At 40.7% G+C, this 23031-nt stretch overlaps 1 protein-coding gene across 2 annotated transcripts in view; it reads left to right on the top strand.

Moving 5' to 3' along the window:
* AKAP12 (A-kinase anchoring protein 12) overlaps positions 1-22237 on the top strand; it is a 30309-nt gene extending 8072 nt beyond the window's left edge. The window contains exons 2-5 of one of the 2 annotated variants that reach the window (XM_021540535.1): positions 1346-1532; positions 12662-16389; positions 17154-19048; positions 19607-22237. In XM_021540535.1, the coding sequence (XP_021396210.1) occupies positions 1346-1532; positions 12662-16389; positions 17154-19046 (5808 nt within the window). In that variant the 3' untranslated portion in view covers positions 19047-19048; positions 19607-22237. Of the gene's footprint in view, positions 1-1345; positions 1533-4163; positions 4366-12661; positions 16390-17153; positions 19049-19606 lie in introns of those variants that run through there. The other variant, XM_031504366.2, reaches the window with a different exon arrangement.
* Positions 22238-23031: the final 794 nt, after the last annotated feature.

Here is a 23031-nt window from a genome sequence, read left to right as displayed (position 1 = left end):
GGAAGTGGGGTACAGTGCTTCTCCCAGATCTCACCCAGCATGTGAAAAGAATATGATGATTAGGAGGAAAGCCCTTTTCCTGGCACTTTGTTGATTTGTCTGTTGATTTGAAATTCTGTTGCAGCAGGCTAATTACTAGTAAAAATAAATAAATAGATTTCCCCATTGAGAAGGTTTACGTAGGGGAGGCTGGAAGATAATCATCAGGAATGTGGCATCTTCCTGATCCCAGTTTGGTGCTTCAGGCATGTGGTTGTTAGATCCCATATTTCAGTGTAATGTATCTGTGGTACCCCTGATTAATTAACAGAGCTTCAGTGGCAGTATTTTGGGAGTACAGACAAATCATCAGACAATTATACATAATTAAAGTTTGTTGTTCCACCAGGGGAACTTCAAACCTTCGTTTCAGGAATAATGGTTAATTGGTTGAAATGGTTTCTGTTGGAAGGGAATAGAATCAGTTGGAGAGCTAGTTCATTAAAGGGTAATCAATAAATTAAGGGTAATTAAGTATCTTATGACCACAACACATTCCATGCTTTTAAAATAGAAATATGCTTGTGAAAGTATATTTCTTCTTATAGGGCAAGCCAATTCAAATTCTGAAAATAATTAAAACGTGTCAAGTGTGGAAGCTGAAAAACATATTCTTCTTTTTGCATATATTAGCAACTATAGAAAAAATATTTCAAATGCTATAGGGCTGAGTCTCAAAGAATTGTAAAGCTCTTTCCTCCTGTAAGAATAGTTTCTGCCTAATAACAGAGGTCCACAAATTCTAGTTTTAATCTCAGTTTCACTGCATTTCCTCATGGGAAATCCATATGTCTTCTGCTTTCTCTCCTGAATAGTTCTGTTTCTTTGTAGTTGTATTGTTGATGATGATAAGATAAGCACATCAATAGAGGAGCAATACCAAAGGCTGTATTGTAGAGAGGATTCATTCATATATCAGAGCAGTTATGCCAGACACTTTGAATGAAGAATTTCTTTCTATCAGCTATATTCGCTTTATCCTGGAGTTTTCCTTCATGGAAGAAACCAAATTCTACACAAGATTATAGGCCATTGTCTGTAAGACCTGCTTCTTCATGTATTTCATGTGGGGGAGCAGAAAGATAAATAGTCCCAGATTATGTATTTTGGGATTTTTTTGTCACAGAAGTACTTTCACTAAATTAAAGTTAAAATTTCTTGCATGTATGTATTCAAACTGAAAATGAAAGAAGAATATTCTCTGAGGGTTGGTGGGGAATCTGGCTAATACTGACATTTTCTTTTTCTTTCCTTCTCTCTTTATCTTTCCCTACTACCATCCTTCAATCAATATTTGACCACACAGGCTTTAAATGCAAGTTTACCAGTACCTGATGTTAGTGAAGACAATTTGAAGGATGATGCCTCACCAGAGGAGCCACGGCAGCCGGGAGCTGTTACAGCATCTAAGGAACCGGGTGGGCAGCAGTCAGAGGTGGCTTCACCGCTCCAAGAACAACCCAGGGAGCAAACAGAGTCTGCTGGAACAAACGGTGAGTACAAACCTGTGCTCAGTGGATGTACCACAGAGGCTTGTGTGCTAAATGGGATGAGAAGTAGAAACAGAGCTCAACTAGCTGTCTGCTACTGAACAGGTATTACTCAGGTGATCTGTTGTTGTTCAGGTGCTTCTTGGGCAGTGTTTTGTGGGAGATGTTTTCTCTGTAGGAGAGAGTTCATATGACAAATGGCTTGTGCACTGAAGGTGTTGGTGTCAGTGGTGTTAGGAACAGCTCAATTTCTACTTCTCGTTTTAGTGCCTGCTGCATAGGCCTGTCCCTTCCTATGAGGGCTGCTAATCCGTTGGTTTTCCCTTGATTAAAGTTCCCTTTCCTACAGCTTTTAATTGGATTTACACTGGGACCACAAAATCTTTCTCATATAGACATCCCAGTGTGTTCTGTCTTAGGAATGTATCCCTTGCCTTGCTGCACAGTCATGAATGTGCTGTTCTTTATCCTGTGTGATCTGGCAGCCCACCTCTCCTGCTCTCATCAGCCTCTTCTTGCTTCCCTCTGTTCCTGTTCACAGGTGTGTGTTGAGAGACCTGCTTCCGTGGTCCAGCTGCCTGCTGACTTTTTGGCAGGATGGCAAGAGGGAGGGCTGGTTTTCAATCAGAGCAGGCATCTAATGCTGGTGGTGGTGAGCTGGGAAGGGATGGTGACAGGGTAGGAGGCACTATCTTCAGTATCAGCCTGTAGAGTGCCTTAAAGCATGTGTGTAACCCGTGGTGTACTCTAGAATTTGAATCCTGGTAAAAGCAATTCTTTGTCACATCTTTAGATTAATTGCCATAATGCTGTTATCCCAGTAGAAGGCTACATATCTTACCTGGAGCTTTCAGTGCCTTTTTTTAAAAAAATTATACCAGTAGGGACTTCTGACACTATAATAATGGAATACAACTTGTTTTATCTTTCATGAAACTTCAGTTCTCTAAAATTTTACTCTTAAGTGGACAGGGATGAGGGGAGCATAGTTGCTAAACAGAGTCGTAAAGGAGGAAAAAATACTTGATGTTTGGAAATAGTATCAGAAGATTTTTGTGTTGATATTCAGCTTCTGGATCAGGTAAAAGAAAAGGCTGTTAAAAGGGCATGAGTTTCAAGTTAATAGTCAAAGATTGTAATTATTTTTGAATAATCTTGGATTGTAGTTTCAATTATACAGAAATCACATTCCTAGGATATGTAATGAAGAAGTGAGAAGCTTCCTCGGAGTGTAGGTGATAATGTGTAACCAGTTGCATGGCATGATGTGAACATACACAGCATTAGGAATTTGAGTAAACTGCCTGAAAAACCTTGGCTTTGTTTTGAGAATCCTCTCTTCTATTGGGTGATATTCCTATTCAGTGGAGTCAAGTCTGTATGGTAGCATTGAAAGGGAAAACAGTACCATGCATTTGCTCTTGAAGTGAAAAATCCCTTTGTGAAGGTGATGCAGCATGTATTTACTGGTAATGTTAGAGGAAAGTGACATTATAGAGACAATTAAAACTTGCCCAGTTGGGCACTGAAAAGAGTTCTTCAAGTAAAGGTTTTGTTCAGATGTTTTTGTCCACTCCTCTGGACCATAGAGAGTCTGGTCCACCTCATCTGTCCTTAGGCAGACGAATAAAGGTGGAGAAGAGATACCTCTTTGTTGTTTCATGCAGACAAATATTTCCACGTAGAAAAATGTTCAATTTTAGTGCTACACTAAATGTTCTCCACTCATTGTTAATTTCACCTTGCTTGCAAGTCTAAACTCAGAAATAAAGCATTGTGGCACCGAGCACTGAAACAACTCAAGTGTTTGCCTACAGTAGTGTTTATAATTAAAGGTTTTTTGGTTTGGTTGGTTCTCATCATCATTATTTGAATCTTGCATTCAGAAGACTACTTGAGAGATGACCTATACTCATTAAAGTCACCACTATAAAATTAAATTTACCAGATACTCTGGTAAATTGGCTGGGAAGTTGTCCCTGACATCAGAGAGATGAAGGCTCCAAGTATCATCAGAACTTTGGAGATATTCAACATAATCAGTTGTAATCAAAATAGAAACACTCTCACTATTATAGGAGGACACCTGTATTAGATACTGAGCCTTTACATTTAATTTCATTATATTGCATTCCTTTTTTACTATCAGTAGGAACATTGAATTATTATAATACTAGTATATGGAGTAACACGTTTATGGAACTCTTGACAGCAGAACTTGAGACAATTTATAAGTAATTAGGTTGTAGAGCGTTCCATTTAAAAAACCCTCCAAACAAATGAAAACAAAACAAGCCCAAACCAACCTTGCAGTAATAGGCAGAGGAGCAAATATGTCAGTGTGGAAATACCGAAGTGGTTTTTGTATGGTTTTGTTTATAAGGGACAAAAGCCATGGGGCTTTTAAAGCAGCATCTGTTGAGGTTGGGTGTGGATGCCCTGTGGGAAGGCAGATATTACTGAAGCGGGAGGCTGGTTCGCAAGCGGCAGCCGGCGCCTCTTCCCTCCGGGGCAGAGGGAGATAAAGGCTGGAAGCGGCAGTTCGAGACGGACCCTGCGAGGCACCGCGCTTGTGCCGGGCGGGCGGGGGGCGGTCCCGGGCGGGGCCCGGGGCTGTCCGGGACGGGGTGGGAGCGGCCGTGGGGCTCGGGGGCAGCTCAGCCCTCCGACAGGCAGACTTCCATCAGGCAGCCTCTCCGTCAGCCGTCCCTCCGTCCAGCCAGCCGGCTGCCGAGGGCTGGAGCTGCCCCGCGGGCTGGGAGGAACCTCGGAGCGGGAGAGGGGGTTCGTGGTGTCAGCGTGGCTTCAGCCATGCTGGGGACAGTGACGATGGCGGGTAAGGCGGTGTGGCGCTGCGGGTGCCGGCACACGCGGCTTGCTCCTGGGCCGCGCGGGCGGCAGCAGCATCCCGCGGCTGCGGCGCTGCCGGAGAGCCCGGGCGGCAGCAGCATCCCGCGGCTGCGGCGCTGCCGGAGAGCCCGGGCGGCAGCAGCATCCCGCGGCTGCGGCGCTGCCGGAGAGCCCGGGCGGCAGCAGCATCCCGCGGCTGCGGCGCTGCCGGAGAGCCCGGGCGGCAGCAGCATCCCGCGGCTGCGGCGCTGCCGGAGAGCCCGGGCGGCAGCAGCATCCCGCGGCTGCGGCGCTGCCGGAGAGCCTCGCAGCCCCGACACCCCAGGGTTACCAACTCTGGATTTCCTGGCGGGGCGTTAAGAGTTAAAGGGTCTGCCTTCGGCATTTTTATTTCAGTGAGAACCGCTTCCAAGCGAAGGTTGCTGAAACTTCAGGAAGTGTGATATCTCCTCATTTGGACGTACGATGTGGTACCTGTGATACGAGGCTTTATGAATGTGGAGGTGCCAACTGGGTGTTCTTCTGCAGGACGGGGCTGTGACCTGGTATCTGAAATTAGGGAATAGAAAGAAAAGGTAGTGACCGCACTGATGCTATTTTACATCAGTCAAGCAATAAAGCAGTAAAATACCTTAAGAGCTAAACTTGGTGAAATTGGAAGGAATATGGAAGTTAGCATCGTTTATATGTTGTAAAAATATTTGCATGAGAGAAATGAAGCAGTTGCTCTATTGCTGTTTTTTCTTAACAAACCAAAATTCAGAGGGGATTAGCACCGTGGCAAGGGGATGTATGTGTACATGTGTATGGGGAACAGCGGGATCCCAGCCTTCTGCAGTACCAAAAACTCAATGCTGTGTGTGCTGAACTCCTCACATCTTACTTAAGGAATCAGCATGCAAGCCACTGAAGCTGAGAGCTAATAACATAAATTATTTGGGCTTTCTCAAAAGATGAGTTTTGGAGGAACAAAGAATTAAAGAAAAAACATAATATTTTTTAAAAAAACTTAGGTCAAAGAAAGACAAACTTACATCTTTCTCTGGGAGACAAAGTGCTATTATGAAATTTAAATAAACCCCGGGGTTTTTGTGTTTTTTTTTTTTTTTCTTTTCCCTAAAGATAGCTAATTTGCATTGGAATTTCTCTCAGATTGATGACATGGCTCTAGCTATCTAGGAAATCATTATTTTCATTGTATTAATAATTACTCTCTTGTATATTGTTTGCTATAGCCAGTGAATGAATTCAACAAATAGGGGGAGTTTATTCATGTGAAATACTCCAACTTTACAATACATATCGACAACAAAGCCTGTAGAAGTGCGGCTCCATTTGGAGCAGGCCCTGGGGAGGACTGGACGTGATTTGAATCAGTGAGTAGTGGAGGAGATATCCTACTGCTGTTTACAATAGGGTTTTCATTAAACTCGATGCTTAATGAGCTTATCACATGCTGAGTCTTTTTCCTCAAGGGTTCTCTATTTTTTTTATTTCCTTTTATTGTTAGCAATTAAAGGTTAAACCGTTTTTCAAAAGTAATGTCTTTATAGGTTTGCACTGTTTTGATTTTTTGAGGTTTTCCTTATTTAATAATTCCTGTGGAAGAACCTTAGATTTTCACTGCAGCATAGCTGCTTTTATAGTACATTTCCCAAGAACTGTATTTAGCTTGTGGTATGTGTTACCATTTCTTGGGAGGGACAGAGAACTTTGCTTATTGGTATGCAGGAGTGTATTAAGCTGTCATGTGTCTAATTAGTGCAGATGCAGCTTCATCTCCTTTGTAGTGAGTTTGATGTTTGCATTAGTTTTTATGTGGTCGTTTTGATAAAGAAAAATTTTCAATCTGCTTTTCATTGTTCATTAATCAGTAGGGGTTCTCAAAAAGGTTGCAGCATTTACTGGCCTATATTACTTACCCCATCCTTGTTGCTAATGGAGCCATGAATTTTTTTTCCCCTTAAAGACCCAAGTGCTAGAGTTGTGTCTATCTTACGTTTGGTGAATAGATTTTATTTTAAGAAGCAGAACCAAGTCACTGAATGTGCAATGTGGACAGCATGTCTAACCATGAAATTTCATAAATATTTGTAGCATGCTGGTTTGGTTCCCAAACAGAACAGCTGTGCTGGTCTGAGAGCAGTTTATTATTGTGAGTGTATTTAATGAAGAATTTTTAACTGCAGCAACTATATCCAAGCCATAGCTAGTGACCCTTCTGGCTTTAAAAGTCTTCTGTTTTTTTTTTTTAAAGAACTACACTTGTTTTCTGATTTTTAGCGCTGATTCTTGAAACACTAAAATGAAAAAAGAAATATCTTAATCTTGAATAAATGAAATACATAACTTTTACTGCTAGAATTTGAGAAGCTGGGCTCAGAATTGGAATTTGAAGTAAGCTAAATCAAAACCTCCTAAAAATAAAGATTTAGGGGAATGTTTTTTGCTGCACCAAAAAAATATTTTGCTGCAGCATCATAGTCAAAATGATTATGTATTTGGGTTTTTTTTCCTTTGTTTTTTCAGTTACTTTTCTATGATGTAGTTTTCTGGGGGTGCTGCTTCTGCTTTCTAAAGGAGCTCCAAGCCATGAAAAATAATAGATATTTTGCAGTTTGTTCTTTTTTTCGGATTTAAAAAATGAGCACAAAAGTATGCGGGATTTTAAAAGTTAACTCTTCAGTTGCCAACGAAGTACCAGAGAACTGAAGAATGAATAATACTTGTTTCAAAAGCTTTGAAATAACATGATTGAAAAGTTCATGAATTGCATGTATGCACAGTGAGGTTCAGCATGCAAAAATATCTGTAAATCCTCCTTCATTATTTAATTAATCTGAAAGAACTTGTTCTTTGCAATGAACATGGCAAATCAATACTTGGAAAACTGAGTGAATAGAAGGGAGAAGGACATAGTATGTGCTTTCTATGGAAGAATTGTTTGTACACTGAAGTGGAATTAAATATGGTGTATAGCAGGCAAAGGAAGGAAGAATTTGTGAAAATACATTGTTAAGCACCAGTGTCACAGTTGTTTAAAAAAATTGAATTGCTAGAAGGATAACACATAATCATATTTCTGTGTTATTTTGTTACTGTGACATTAGTAGTACGTTTGATTTTTTTAAACCCAACCTTCTGAAACTTGTGATTAAAATGATCCAAATTTGTGGTATAATGCCCAGTTTGTACACTCTGGAGTGGAAACTTAAAAGCACAGATTGAGCACTTTAGCATTAAAAAAAAAAAAAGAAAACATATTTCACAAATAATTCCAAATAGCTACTTTATTCTAAATAAATATGTTAGGGGTAGCTTTTTCATAGATATTGTAATTTCAGGCTGTGTCTTGGTTTTTAATTACTCACTTGTATCTATTTTTATCCTTTCGTTATATTGTCATTAATGTGTTTCTAATGATAATTAGAAGAATTAGTTAAGAGAAGACTGTATTTGACAAATACAAGCTTGGTTCAGATTTTTTTAACGGCCTTCTGTTTGTGTTCCTGTGAGTTTTAGAGCAGTAGCTGGTGGTTTGTTTGTGGTTTTTTTCTTTTACAAGTTGTATTTGTGGCAAATCTAGACACAAGGAAGGCAAATGATTGTAAAGTACACCTCAGAGCTGCGGCATTTGCTTTTGCTCATGCAAACCTAGTCAGAGAGTTGTGTATGTGACCAACAGCACGATTTGGCCCTAAACACTGAATAAATGAAAACAGTACAAAGTCCTCTGGAGCCTTGCAGCGGCCAGAGGAGTTTGCGAGGTGGGCGCTGGGTGTGTGTCACATCCATCTGAGAGATTGAGAATGTAGGGAATTCATGGAAAAAATCCAGCGCTGTGCTGCAAATCCTTAGGGGGAAAAGTCAACCAACTCCAGATGTTGACATGGTTGACTTCGAGCCCATGAAGTGCTGTAGATTTAACTCTTGCAGTCAGCGTGCTTTTTTTTAACTCTTTGGCAGCTACCAGGGGAGAAACACATTTTCACTTCTGGAGAGAGATGAGAGCTGGGAGCAGTTAAGTTGCACTGCTGACCGTGTCTGTCAGTCTACAAAAAGAAGAGTTTAATTACTCATTTAATTACTCATTTTAAGGAGTTCAGTAATTCTGAAAATACTAATTCTCCAACAACTGATCAGCATGCTCCTGATAAAATAGAAATAAAGTCTTACAGTGGACTAAGTACCTATAAAATTGTGAAATCAAGCATTTTTGATTCCTCAGGACTGTCAGTTTTGAAAGTTTCATTCAGAATAAAAGTTGCAGTTATTAAAAACATGAGCAGCACCTTGATTCAGTTAAAAATATTTCAAAGGTTAACTAGTATGTAAGCAGTTAAAATAGAATTTCAGTGTTAGTCCTTAGCCACAGTGTGTTTTAAACAGCTAAGTGTATCAATTTTATGATATCACCCCTGATCTTTATCACCTCCTCTAGGTATATTTTTGTTGAATTCTATTCCTTGGCTAGCACATAGCTTGTAAAGTACAGCCTTGCTCAGGAGAGACCTAAGGAAAAGTTATTCATATCAGTATTTTATTTTATTTGTTTTATTTTGTTTTTTGGTAGTTGTTTGGATGAGCCTGTCTGGTGTTTCTTAAAGGTGCTTTCAAAACCACTGAATTAATTCAGAAAGTGCTGGTTGTCTTGCCAGAATACCTGTGGTAGTGACATGCTACAGAGCTCTACCAGCAATGCCTTGTGTAAGTAACTTCCAAACCTTTCTGCATTAATAATTGCCCTCACAGGTTTTGGGCACTGAAGTATCATTAATAAAAACATCACTAAATTTCAATGGCTAAATATAAACTTCCAGTATACATTGTGAAAGTACAGCTTGGGTATTTGTGGCACTTGAGCTTTGTCACACAACAGTGGCAGCTTCCTGGCAACATGCAGGCAAATTTCCTGAATGGCATCCCTTTCTTCCAACACTGAGGAAGGGCATCAGAAATTCAATTTTAAAGACTCTTCCAGGGTTTTAAAATGTTAAAGAAGGAGACAAAATAGATACTGGGTGCAACAGCAGCAGGTCACTTAACAGCTGACACCGGAATGTTATCCTGGGGATGAAATACCTTCTGGGCAGGTTAAATCCTTTGGTGGAATTGAAGGGGTAGGGCTTGGGCAAGGTCTCTTAAGTATCTGTGCGCCGTGAGGGAGAGATGGAAGTGTGGTGTGTTGTAGTATAGCTATGACTTTTCAGACTGGTATTAGTAAGTCTGTGTTCAGTCAGTCAATATTTCTGTTCATTTTTCCTTTTGCACTGTGTTTAGTGAAGTGTTGCAAGGTAGCGTGTCTGCTGGATGGACTCGTGAGGAAGACCTCATTACTGTCAGCTTGATTTAACAGTTTTAAAAGCTTATCACTGCCTCTAGACTCTGTGTTCTCTATTTTTGTGATTGCATTTGCTATCTTAATGCATACCCATACCTGCAGATTTTGTAATAGTCACAGCTCTTTTCACCTGTAAAACATTTTACAGAAACACGGTCTTTATCTTAGGGTGTTATGAACATCTCATTTTATAAACAGAATAAGCAAAAACCCTTTGAATGCTTATCTTAAATATTAAGAGACGCCTTTATATACTGGTTTTACATCTTATCTCTCTTTTGAAATTGAATGCCTCTTTTATTCATATTCTTTATGATTCCACTCTTATAGTAGTCCCGTTTATCTGTAATACTTGAAATTCATATTAAATGCCGAATTCACACTAGACTCCTGGTGTGGGACAGAAGGAAATTTGGAAGGAAACTTCGAAAGGGATGTTTTCTTAAGGGAATTAGGAAAAAAAATAGGAATAAATAGAAAAAGAAATGTCACCTTTTTACCATTTTTTTGAAACCTCAGGGTTTTCAATGTTTGAAGCATGCATTCCCAGGGAGTGTTTGCAGGAGGAAAGGCGAGCCCATAGAAATCTCTGGCTGCTCAGCAGTCCCAAGTGCTTTCCCTTTTCCGCTGCCTTCCTGCACTTCTGGTCCTTTCTGCTTAGACCCAGAATTCCCCACTTGCTCTCAGCACTGTATTTGAGTCTACCTTTATCTAACTCGTGTCAGATGGAGATTTTTGTGTGTCTAAGAGTAAGTGCATTGGCATTAATGCTGGGCTGGGACAAACAGAAAGACTCTGTAGACCTGGTTTCCAGCAGAGATGCTGAGGCCTGGCTCATGAGGAAATTTTTGTTCAATGATCAGCATTTAGCTTCGTAGCTGGTTAAGCAAAAAGAATAATTTTTAGTGTAAACAAGCTTAAGACTATATTAAAGTACCTGTTAGTAAATAATTTTAAAATAAGTGATATTTTCAAGATAGTCTCTGAAGAAGTGTCTCTAACTTTGTGAATTATTTTATGGAAATGACAAGGAGTTTATTTCCAGACCTTGCAATAAATGAACACAGACACAAGAGTGGTTCCTTGACTTTATCGTTGTATAGTCTCAACATACAACTAAATAAACAAAATGTAATGTTTGATAAGTGTTATTTTATTGTGGATTGTACAGGTTTTGCAAGAGGTATATTCCCAATGGACTAAAAATTCTGGCTGCTTCTTCAAAATGTCTCTTTTGTCTTACCCTTCACCCTCACAAAGGACTCAGTTCAAACATCTCTGGTCTGAAATGTTCAGGGAGTTAGAATGTTAGCAGAGGTCAGGCTTTTAGTTGAATTAGGAGTTGGCAATTAAGGTAAATAATATTCAACTGTTATATAAAGCTTTGCTTATGTTGACTTAGAAACAACCACCAATAGGCTGCTGATAGTGAAATATAATTTGCCCTCTGCATAGCAATTAGAAGCCAGTATCCTTGTAGATTTTGTTTTGCTTATTTTGTGGTTAGTTGTAGCCTTACCTGGACTGCCTTGTCTGTGTGCTTCTGAAGAAGCAGCCCTTAATAAAGGGAAAACCAGGCAAGAGGCTGTGAGGCATTTCTGGAGATCAGGCATTCCAGCAAAGCAGGACCAGCAGCAGAGTCAGAGACAACTTCAAGGTGGTTCAAATAAAAGCCAAATCACTTTGGGGAAGTTGATGATCATATGCTTTGTAAAAGTTTCTCCTCCTGCCTTGGACATTGAAGTAGCACATGTACAGCTTTAAAAAAAGGACCATGTCTTCTTCTAGGGTGTTGCTATTCAACATTGAATATTTTATAATAATTTTATTTTTTCACCTTTGCGCTCTTAACAGGTTTGGTCAAAGTGAAGGAGTATGTTCCTTTGTGGCCTTGCACTTTTGCCTGTTGCACAAAATCTAGGGTCAAGAACAATATTGAACTGAAATCCTAACAACATCCAAGTCCAAGTTCAGGGTCTTTAGTATGCCATAGATGTAATTTACATGCCAGTCTCTGAACTTGAGTTGGCCAGAGGAGCAATAATAAATTATCCCAACAAGACTGAGACGGGGGTTGCCAATGACCTGAAGGAAAAATGCAAACTGTCCTCAAAAAAAGATAATGCAAACAGACATGCAAGCAGTGGAGTTTTACATTCTTGCATAGTAACAACCTCATTCATTTTAAGCAACATGGAATTGCTGTAGATGGTGATGCTATGAATGTATTGAATATGTACATATATTGTATTGGAGAATTCATAAGATTCATGATCTTCAAAGCAATATATTGTTACTTAACTATTTAGTAAGGGCTATGAGTTTCCAGAAAAACAGGTAATTTCCCATGGGTGTTTTCACATCTTGCTATTCTTCTGGGACAGAGCTGTAAAATAAGCTTTCTTTTTTTGTCATCATTTTAGGTCAACAGGCTTTTTTTGAGTTTTTTTTTTTGTTTGTTTTGGTTTTTTTTTTGGTTTGTTTGTTTGTTTGTTGGGTTTCCTCAGATGTATCTGTCTGCATGGAAATAGTTATTGAGCTTTGCTTCAGGAATAATTGCATATATTATTCTGTAAAGTCTGGAATATAAATTTTTTTTTTACCCAAACTTGCCATAAAGTAACCCATAAACCACACAAAGAGAACTGCAAAATCAGGGTATAGAATAAGAGAATATAAGTTTGAAAGGAGCATTTGCAACTAATCTGAGGAAAGATCTGTACATGTAGTTAGTTCAATGATATGAAGAAGGAAAATAATTATAATAGTGATAGAACAGAAACTAATTCTTAAAAATGTATTAGTAGCATATAGAAAAGGTACACAGGTAATAATAGAACATACATGTTTATGAAAATTAGTAATAATGAAAAAATATATAAAGGTATAATATAACATTAAATTTAGAAGGAAATTAACTGGGGTTTTGTTGTTTAAACAGTTGGACAAACAGAACATTCCAGTGTAACTTTGAAGGAAGACAGTGAAACTGTGGAGACAAATCCATCTGACTCGGGCACCAAGGACAGTGTAGATGCCGAGAAGGAGGATGCTCATTCAATTAAGCAGTTGCCGGCTTTGGAAGAAGTTGCAGAAGATCAGGTGGCAGAGCCACAGTCTTATGATCTGGGTTTTAAAAAGGTTTTTAAATTTGTTGGGTTCAGATTCACAGTGAAGAAGGAAAAGACAGGAAAATCGGATCCAGTTCAGCTGCTTACTGTGAAAAAGGAAACACAGGTCCCTGAAGGAGCTGATGATCAAAAAGAAGTTGCCTCAGAAGAAATGGCAGTGCCTGAGGATGTACTCTCTGCAGAAGACAATGCCAAAGATACACTGAAAAATGAAAAAACAGAAGATGAATCTCCTAAAATACCAGAAACAACTGAGGTTTGTTCTCAGCCAGCCGCTTTAACCACTGAAACTGCATCACCATTAAGAAAACTTTTTACTCAAGGATGGACTGGATTTAGAAAAAAGAAAAGTTTTAGGAAACCTAAAGAAGATGAACAACAGTCTCCTATGAAAGAAGAGGAGAAAGAAAAAGAGGGGACAACATTAACAACTGAAATTGATGAAAAAGAGGAGAAACCGGAATCTGAGAAGCAAGATGAAGAGAGGAATGTGATAGCAGTAACTGGTGAAGTGCATGAAAAGGAGCAAACTGAAGGTGAAATGCAGGAGTCAGAAAAGACTCTGGCAGCAACAGGAGTAGAAGGAAGTGAAAAGAAAGAGGTAGTCAAGCATGATGAGCAGGGACGAAAAGAGGACCCAACAGCAGCAGCTGTAAAAGAAAGTGCAGAGGGAAAAAAAGATGAAGATGATCAAGAAAGAAAACTGATGGAAGTCTCAGAAAATATTGGTAAAGAGGAAGAAAAAACTGAAGAAGGAGAGAAAGAAGGTGAGGTGACAGAGAAGCCACTAAAAGCAAAGTCAGTGGTACCTCTTGTCACTGACAGTGTGGACAAAGACTTGAAAACATCCTCAGAAGTCCTATCTGTGGGAGAAAAACTGGAGTCAATGGAGAAGTGTGAAATAGATGACAGAACTGAAATAGCCTCTGAAGAGACATTTGAAACAGGATCTGTGGCAATGGAAATTTCTAGTGATCAGCTTAGAAAATCTGAAGGAAAAGAAGGAAGTAAACATGCTCTACTTGGGAAAGAGACATTAAATGAAAAAACAGAGGAAGCAGAATTGAAAATGTCACCCACAGCAGATACTGCACAGGGAGAAGCTGTGGATATAACTGCAGAGAAGAAAGAAAGCAAAGAACATGAAACAAAGTCAACTCTCAGTGCTCCTGAATCAAAGTCCTTTTCTACTTCCGAGCAACCAGTTGACACAGGGGATAATCAACAATCAGTCAAACCCGCTGATGGAGGACTACAGGGAAAACCTGGCACAGATACCACTGATACTGTCAAACTAGATGAAACAACCACGGAAATAACTTCTGAAGAGGCAGCTGGAAAGAGGCCTCTAGAAGGTATCACAAATGAAGCAGAACTCCTGTCGTCTCAAGAGAAGACTAAACTACAAGGCAGCCCTTTAAAGAAACTCTTTACAGGTACTGGATTGAAGAAGCTGTCTGGAAAGAAGCAAAAAGGTAAAAGAGAAGAATCTAAGTCAGGGGAGCAGGGGGAACCAATTCAGCACTTATCAGATTCCCCAGATAGCCCAGAGGAACAAAAAGGGGAGAGTTCTGCCTCTTCTCCTGAGGAGATGAGTGAAATTCCCTCTTTGGAAAAATCTGCAGATGGAATGCAGGTCACTGAAAGTGAAGATGCCACAATTCCAGATGTGGAGCGAAAAAGAGAAACTGTTACACCTTGGGCATCATTTAAAAAGATGGTGACTCCCAAGAAACGTGTCAGAAGGCCTTCTGAAAGTGATAAAGAAGAAGAAATGGATAAGACAAAGAGTGTTGCAGTATCTGCAACTGAAAATGTCGTTGATGAAAATCAGGGAGAAATACAAGAAAATGGGATTGACCAGAAACCAGAGAAAATTACAGAAGAGCCCAAAAGAAAAGTTGACGCCTCTGTGTCCTGGGAAACTTTCATATGTGTAGGTTCTTCAAAGAAAAGAGCCAGGAAGTCATCATCATCTGATGAAGAAAGCCAGAAAGTAGAAGAGTCTGGACAGAGCAAAGAAACAGCAACAGATGCAGTTCTTACTAGCTCTCAGGAGAGTGATCAAGGACAAGGGAATTCTTCCCCTGAACAAGCTGGAAGTCCATCTGAAAGTGAAGGGATTTCAACATGGGAATCATTTAAAAGGTTAGTTACTGCAAGAAGGAGATCCAAAACCAGAGTGGAAGAGAGAACTGAGGACTCTGTTGTGGGATCTAGCTTGGAACATTCAACATCGGATGGTGAGCCTGGGAAAGATGAATCATGGGTTCCATTTAGAAAACTGATGCCTGGACGTAGGAAGAAAAAGTCAGATGGAAAGGCAGAACCAGCACATCTTAAACAAGCAAAAGAAGACATGGCAGAAACAGCGGAGGAAGATTCTGATGTTCCAGCTGTTGTTCCTTTATCTGAATATGAAGCAGCAGAACAGGAGAAAATGGAAGCTCAACGAGCGAAAGATGCTGAAGTGATGAAAGAACAAACCTGTGAGGTAGAGAGAGCAGGAAAGTTAGAGGAGACCCTAAGGATGGAGCAAGGATCTGAAGGGCTGGTAGATGCAGTTGCTGTTACCATTGTGGAAGAAGAAAGGGCAGTGAGCAGCATTGAGGAAAGGTCACCATCATGGATATCTGCTGCTCTGACAGAGTGCATTGAGCAGGCAAGAGAAGAAGAAGAGAAAGAAACTCAGAAAACAGCAGAACCGGGTGTTCCTGTGGAGGATGCAGTGGTAGCTCCTAAGACAGAGACTAGAAAGGATGTAAGTGATGACACCACAGCAAGTGAGCTGGAGCTAACTTCCGAAGCCGTGACTGCTCTGGAGACAGCAGAAGCTTCCTGTGCGGAAGAAACCATGGAGGTGTCCCTTGCCGAGGAGACAACTGAGATGGTTTCTGCTGTTTCACAGTTGTTAGAAACCCCAGATACTACAGAGGAGGCTACACCAGTTCAAGAAGTGGAGGCCACTGAACAAAATTTGAAAGAATTGGACAAACAGACACAAAAAGTTCTTCTTGAAGTTGCTGAAAGAGTAAAGTCAGATGTAACACAGCTGGTTAGTGAAAGAGCTGTGACAGAAACTATAATTACAACAGTACAGGGACTTGAGTCAGAATTGAAAAGTGGTGCTAAAGATGGGAACATTGTTGGCCAGGAAACTATTCTGCTTGAACAGTCCTTGGAAAAAGAATACAAAGAGGATGGCTCCCAGCCCCAGAAAAGTGCAGGGAGCATTCTGGGCCAAAACAGTGTTGAAGAGAGTGTATTACCTGAAGGTTCAGAGAAATGTGAAATACCTTCTGCGATGGAAGAAAGCACAGAAGGACATCAAGGATATTTAGAAGACCATAAAGAAGTCAATGAAGTGCAGAGGACAACAGAGGAAACTTTATCACATGGCACAGAGTTTCACAGCATCAAAGCCATCACTCCCAAGGAAGAGCTGTTTGCGAAGCAGGAGCCTTCAGAACAAGAGAAAAATACAGAGTTGACACTGGATGAGACAAGAGATGAATGTGCTCCAGAAGGAAAGCCTGCAGTAAGTATTGCACATAACACAAAGGTTGATTTGTCAAAGTCAGCAAAGTACTATACCTTGTTTAGAACCAGGTTGTGGGTATATTACTGTTAAGGACCTTCCTTGTACAGCCTGAAACAATTGAAGCTCATTTTCAGTGAGAGATACACAGATGTCTAGAAGCAGCAGGCACTGCAGCATGTGTGCAGGGTGAGGTGGATGCAATGCCTGCAAGAAATGGAGTGGGAGATGGTGTGCATAGATGCAGAGGTACTGCAGGAATTGCCATTAGAGCTCCTGCACTGCACAAAGTGACTGAAGATATTATATGATATTATATGAACACCTGAGATACAGATGTGATCCATGTGACACCATACACATTGGATGGTATCTTCAGCTGTAGGCAGAAATACAGGTGAAGCTGAGGTACCTCTGCAAAGGGAGGACGTGGAAACAACACCACTATCTCCAGCTTTAAATGCTGTAGTTACTGTGGCTGGCATATTGCTACCGTCTTCCCTACGTCCTCATCTTCTGGCTTAGTCTTTGTTTCAAGTGCTGCCAGCTGTCCCTTCCTTTAATTAATTTTGAGGCTGCCCTTTGTTTAATGAGCTACATGTCCTCAGAAACAACACAAGCTGGGATCTTGGTGAGCTACTAATCCCTATGTCATCACTTTGTGCTCTTTCCATAACACTTGTCCTATTGGGTGTTGTGTTTTTTTACCTAGAACATTGCTGGTTACTCCGTGCTTTTCACAGATCTGTTGCAATTCTCCACAGGTTCAGGACAAGACAGAGCATGAGACCTCATCCTTGGGGCTTACAGCTGAAGAGCTTGAAGAAGAGGGTAGAGTGCTCACTGTGGGATCAGAGTGCACAGACGCAGATGTCACCGTGGTTCCTGTTAAAACTGAGAAACAAGATGAAATTCCTGACTCCGAAGAGCAAGTCTGTACTAAAGGAGTTCCTAGCAGGACACCTGCCCTGAGAGAGGAAGGTGATGCTGTGCACAATGGAGTAAAAAGCACAGAAGTCACTGTTCCTGAGGTTCTACTGCAGAGCAAGGGAAAAACCTCTGTCCATCCTTCAAAAACAGTTGGCTCAGAAGCAGCCGCAGATGCGGAGCAGAGCATGAATGATGAGTCTGACAGGGACATTGCAGCAAACGATTCTGTGCCTGTCACAGAGCCACAATGCAGGGACAAAACAACTGAAACCCCCTCCAAGAGTGATGAAGCCAAAGGTGGTGAAGTGGAAGGTGCTGTGCCCAAATCTGAAACATGGTTGGGGAGCACTTCTGTTGTTGCTGAGGCTCCCATGCAGATTGAAGCAGATGGGGCATCTAATTTAGCATCAACGTGCCCAGAGATTGTTGAAAATGGAAGTGCTGTTATCACTGATAGGAGTCCTAAGAAATGTGAAACACCTAGCAGTTTGGCTGGAGAAGATACTGTGAGAAAAGGACAAGAACTTGTAGAAGCCTTGAATTCTCAGGGCTTCCAGAAAGAAGATAAGAAAAATGAGCAATTGGTGGAAGAAGCCAAAGAAGTATTTGAATATGAAAAACAGGAAGCTGTGAGAGGTGGTGAATGTTCAACTGCTGTCCAGCAAGAGGAAGGCTCTGACTCAGCCTTTCCACAGGCTGAAAGCCTGGGGGCTCTGAAAACACCTGTGGCTCTAGCAGCTGCAGCAGGTGGAGAGCATGTCGTGGCAGAAACTGCGACATGCACAGACATGACAGCCAAAACTGTACAGCCCTTGGCAAGCACACCAGAGCAGATGGCTTCTGAAGAGGTCCCAATTTCTAATACTGACTGTTCAGGCTGTGGGACTGCAGAGCTTGGTAGTGTGGAGGCACCCAAGCCTAGAGTCACTTGTGCTTCCATGAATGGAGTATCAGAGGAGCAAGAGCGGCCCCAGAGCACAGGACAAGCCGAACACAATGGTGTTCCTCCCAGTCCCAGTCTGTCTCCCAGCCACCCAGAATTTCAGAAGCATGTTGTTCAGTCTGTGACCATAGAGTCCCAGAGCACAAAAATTGTATTGAATGCTATCCAGTCAGCTGTTCACAAACTTGCAGAAACAGAAGAGTCAGCTGCCCTTGACTCAGAGGAGAGCATTAATTCCGTAGGGAAAGGCCCATCAGATAAAATTGTGCCTGAACTTCTGCGAAGTACACAGGTAGATCAACAGCTTCCAGTAAAAGAGGAAGAGATACAGAGTAAAGAACAAGAGCTCAAACAACCAGGAATAGTGAAAACTGCTACCTTAACTGAGTCTGCAACTGTGGAAAAAACAAAAGACATGCCTTTAATTTCTGAGATGCTGAAAGACGGGCAAAGTCAGAATTCTTTAACAATCATGACAAGCCCTGAAGACATTTCAAGGGAAAGTGTGAAACTTCAGAAATCAAGCCTAGAACAAAGTACTTCAGAAGATTCAACCAAAGACATCCTAGACCTACACACACCAAAATTAAGGGAAAAAGAGGTTGGGTACGTTATGGAAATCTCAGACCAACATACAGGACAGCAAACATGCAGAGAAAGTGAAGAACAACCATATCACCCACCAGTGGAAGACGGGAAAACACAAATGTGGGAGGATGACAGTTGTCAAGAAGAAACATCTTGTGATAGACAAAGTCAGAACTCGGTGGCTCTGACGCCTTGAATGTAAGTAGAGTTCTTAACCGGTATTTATTTCTTTTCTAAGATAGTTGTGAAGATCTCTAACCTGTTATCTCTAATATGATGTGGTGGTTTGTTTTGTTTTTAATTACTTTACTGAAAGGCTGCCCTCACTTCAATGGTCTCAGACTTGGCCTGTATTTTGGTGTGGTATTTTTGGGAGGTAGTAACTGTATTTTTCAGTTTTCCTAGATAGGAACTCACATGACACAATTTAATGTACAAACACATTAAATCAATTTAATGTGCAAACACATTCTATAACAAAGCTCTTTTTAAAATCCTAAAAGATGTGAATATTGCCTTGCATGGTAAACCTAGAGTGCCTCATGTACAAAGTTCTTTGCACTTCAGAAGAATTTGAATTAGAAATTACAAGTACAGTCTCTTCCCTAGGATATATACTGCACTTGCTTCATTAAGTCGTAAGACCTTTATTTCTGAGAACTGCTTGGGAAAATTTTAAATTTAAATAAATTTAAAATATTCTGTAGAAAGTAAGCAGTCATTACTAAAGCTTTTTTACTCTCATCTTTCTTTCAGAAGTGCTAAGCATCCATGTGGCATTTGGAGAGATGCCAGTCCTAGAGAACAACTGACAATCCTGCCACAGAACCAGGAGCTTTATTCACTACCCTTTATTCTTGGATGTTAACATCTGTTCTTTTGAAGACCTCGCCTTGCCGTTTTTGTTAAAATGCCTTTAATATTGGCTGTATCCATACCTGTGTTCCATTTGAAGGTTATTTGTCTCTGCCCAAAATAGTCCATTAAGACTGGAGATGCACCACTGAATGACTGGGCAGACCACTAGAATTTTTGCCACGGTTATTACTGTCCCCTCATTTAATGTGTGTCCTGTCTGTCCAATGTCGTTGAATCCCTTCACTTGTCCCTGAGTCTCCCTCCCTTTTTTAGCAGTCTCCCTTACCTCTTGCATCTTTCCTAGCTGCCTTGATCTGACCTGTGAATGGCCGTAGGTGCTGCTCAGATTGTGTGTGAGGGGGAAGAGGAGGGCTGACTGATGAGAACACGTGACACTTCTGGATACGTCTGTCAAACAGCAGGAACTGGATCACGCACAAATTGTTGAGCAAGGTGCTCAAGTTTGCTGCCTTTCAGTCCCATTCAGGTGTCTCTGTCCATCATTCAGTTGTATTTGTGCAGGCCTGATTCAGCCAGAAATTATTTCTACAGTGTAGCGTGAAAGGAGATTGAAAATACCCTTCCTCTGTTGTTCCAGACTTCAGGTCTCAGGACTGGACTGTAATGTATTGAATATTTATATGTATGTCTTAAACCCAGTTCTGATTTTAATGTAGAGCAATGATACTTCAGTACTGTTTAGGCATTACCTTAAATGAATATTGTAGAGTAGCCTGGAGAAGAAATCAATACTTATTGGAGCAAAAATTGATAACGTAATTTCCTATTTATTGTTCCAGGTTTTTCCCCCTGTAAAATCTCTCAAAAAAATTTGGCTGTCTTGCTTTGAATATTTATATGTATATCCTAAACCCAGTTCTGATTTTAATGTAGAACTATGATATTTCCAATGACAAAAGGAGAGCCCTGACCTGACCCACTGCTCACTTCTACTTGCAGCCCTCCCTGGTTTCTGAGAACCCTCCAGACACCACCGTTTCACCATCACGTGGTTCTTGTGCCACTGCCTGTGTATCTCGCCCCTCTCATTCCGAGCTCTGCTAATTTCTGGTCACTGCTCCATCCAATGCAAAGCCTTTACCTGCCCTATAAAGTCTAACATCTTTCCTGCATATACACTTCCTTCTTTCCCAACCACTGCCTGAACTGTTTTCCCACCACACCATTTTCTGAAATTCTCCCCACTCCTGACAATTCTGTTTTTTCTGAGGCAGGAGTAGGAAAGAGGGGAAAAAAAGGACTTGGTAATGAGTTCTGCCTTGAATTTCAAAGAGCTGATGAGATTTTTGGGGTACTGAGGTCTTAAAAAGCTTCTTGAAAGGTGGATTGGACTGACAGCAGCTGAGACCAGAATGGACGGGTGATATAAAGATACTTAGAAAGCCCCAAGACTGAGAGTCCTGGGATGTCTGTCCCCAACAGGAATTGGTCCTCTCCTTTGAAGTTTACTTTAAAATCGAACAAGGGGTACAAGTCAGTACTTTCAGCTCTGATTTCCAAAGTGAAGGTTACAGATTACACATTGTGAAACCAATGCCCATCAAGTTGAACAATAGCTCACTCTTATACCTGTATAGTAATTTATTTTAAAATCAACTTTAGTGTACAAATGCTGTTGTTACGGCAGGTGCTGGCCTCTCCTCGAGGCTGCACGTCCAGCAAGCGATGTGACTGATTGCACTGGTGTGACTGCACCATCTGGTGCTGCCCTATGTGGAAGCACCAAAAGATTTTTCCTTACCTCAGAGCAAATGATATAAATATTTAAAGCCAAACAATGTGGTTTCAAACAATCCAGTCTATATCTGTCCATCGTTAGTGGCAGCTTTCCCCCTTGGCTTTGGGCAATTCCAAAAACCTCAGTTGATTTCCACACGTTTAGGTTGGCTTGCAAGGTAATGATGCTCTTAATAACACCTCACAAGTGCAAACTTGGCTGAATTTGTACAAATTGTATACCTATGTACCTTAAGCCATATTGCAATAACTGCAGCAGGTAAAACAAAATAACAAAAGCATGACCTGTGTAATCCTGATTCTTACGTTTGTAGCTCCAAAGCTGTTAATAATATGTAAAGTTACTTCTTGTCTGAACCTCATTTAAATAAAGCTAGCTTTACCACAATGTAAATTGTCTGTTGGTAGTAATTGAGCAGGCAAGGGCTTTTAACTTGCCTGTTTTCTCCATTAATCCAGGGCCTAGGTAAGCAATGCAACAAACCTAACAAAACAAATACAAAATCTTCTTTTTATAACTGACAGCTAAAAAAACCTGCTTCACCCAAAACCACACTAATGGTGCAGGGAGCATGTCTCCACAAAGAGATACTACTTTGTTCCAGTGTATTGCTTTGGCCTCTGAAACTCTCCTTGAGACTGTGACTTCTGGCTTGTGCTTAAAAGCTTGAAGCTTTCTCTAATCCAATGTATTGGGTTACTAAATTTGATTTTGTGATTTTAAGGTAGATTTCATTGACTGAATAAAATGCAACTACAAATTTGTTCTAACTTGTGTATGTGGTGAGTTTTTTTTCACCTTGCTTAGTGTAAATTATTTTCTGGTTGTTGCTTCATCTTCAGAGAGTTAGATTTGCTCCTGAGAATTCACGTTCAGGTTTTGATGTGAATTAAATAAGCTGATTAAACAGAATTAAACTATGATTTGGCTCTAAGCTTCAATAAAATACGTGTATTTCAGAAGAAGTAAGAATAGGGTACTCCAGAAGTCTGAAATACTTTTATTAAATTCAAGACAGAAAACAGCATTCAGTGAGCCAGAATGAAAGAATGGTAAATCATATGCATTGCTGGTGTGACTAAAGTATAGAAAACTCCAGCAAAGCAACAACAAAAATGTCCTTTGTTATCGATTAGCAGCTCAAGAGTCTTAGGCCCATAACTGGTATCTTTAGGCTCCCCCATTTCTGCTTAGCAAGGGCATAGTCACAACGCCAAAATCTGGGTGTGCTTGTTATTTATGTTAGCAGACCTTGGACTTCAGACATGAAGTTTTCCAGCTGTTCACATTCGGTGGCTGAGGCTAATTAGCAGTGTTTGTATCTCAAGACAGGTTCACACCTGAAAAAGTTTTGTAATAATTGGTGCCTTCCTATCCTCAGCTAAAATGCTAAATCCCCTATCTGCAAATACTTAGCTGTACTGATTGCAGCAAGGGCAGGGATATTGGAACACTGCACACAGCCTGTCCCTCGTTTTGCTTTGGCATGGTGTCAGGGGCCTCACACTGCTGACTGATCTCACTGTCCACTTTTGGCATCTGGAGGTACAAACTGAACCAGCAT

The sequence above is a fragment of the Lonchura striata genome, chromosome 3 (assembly GCF_046129695.1).
Source record: "Lonchura striata isolate bLonStr1 chromosome 3, bLonStr1.mat, whole genome shotgun sequence".
Classification (NCBI taxonomy): Eukaryota; Metazoa; Chordata; class Aves; order Passeriformes; family Estrildidae; genus Lonchura; species Lonchura striata.
Note: the sequence above shows the minus strand (reverse complement) of the source record. Positions and strands in the feature narration are given on the sequence as shown.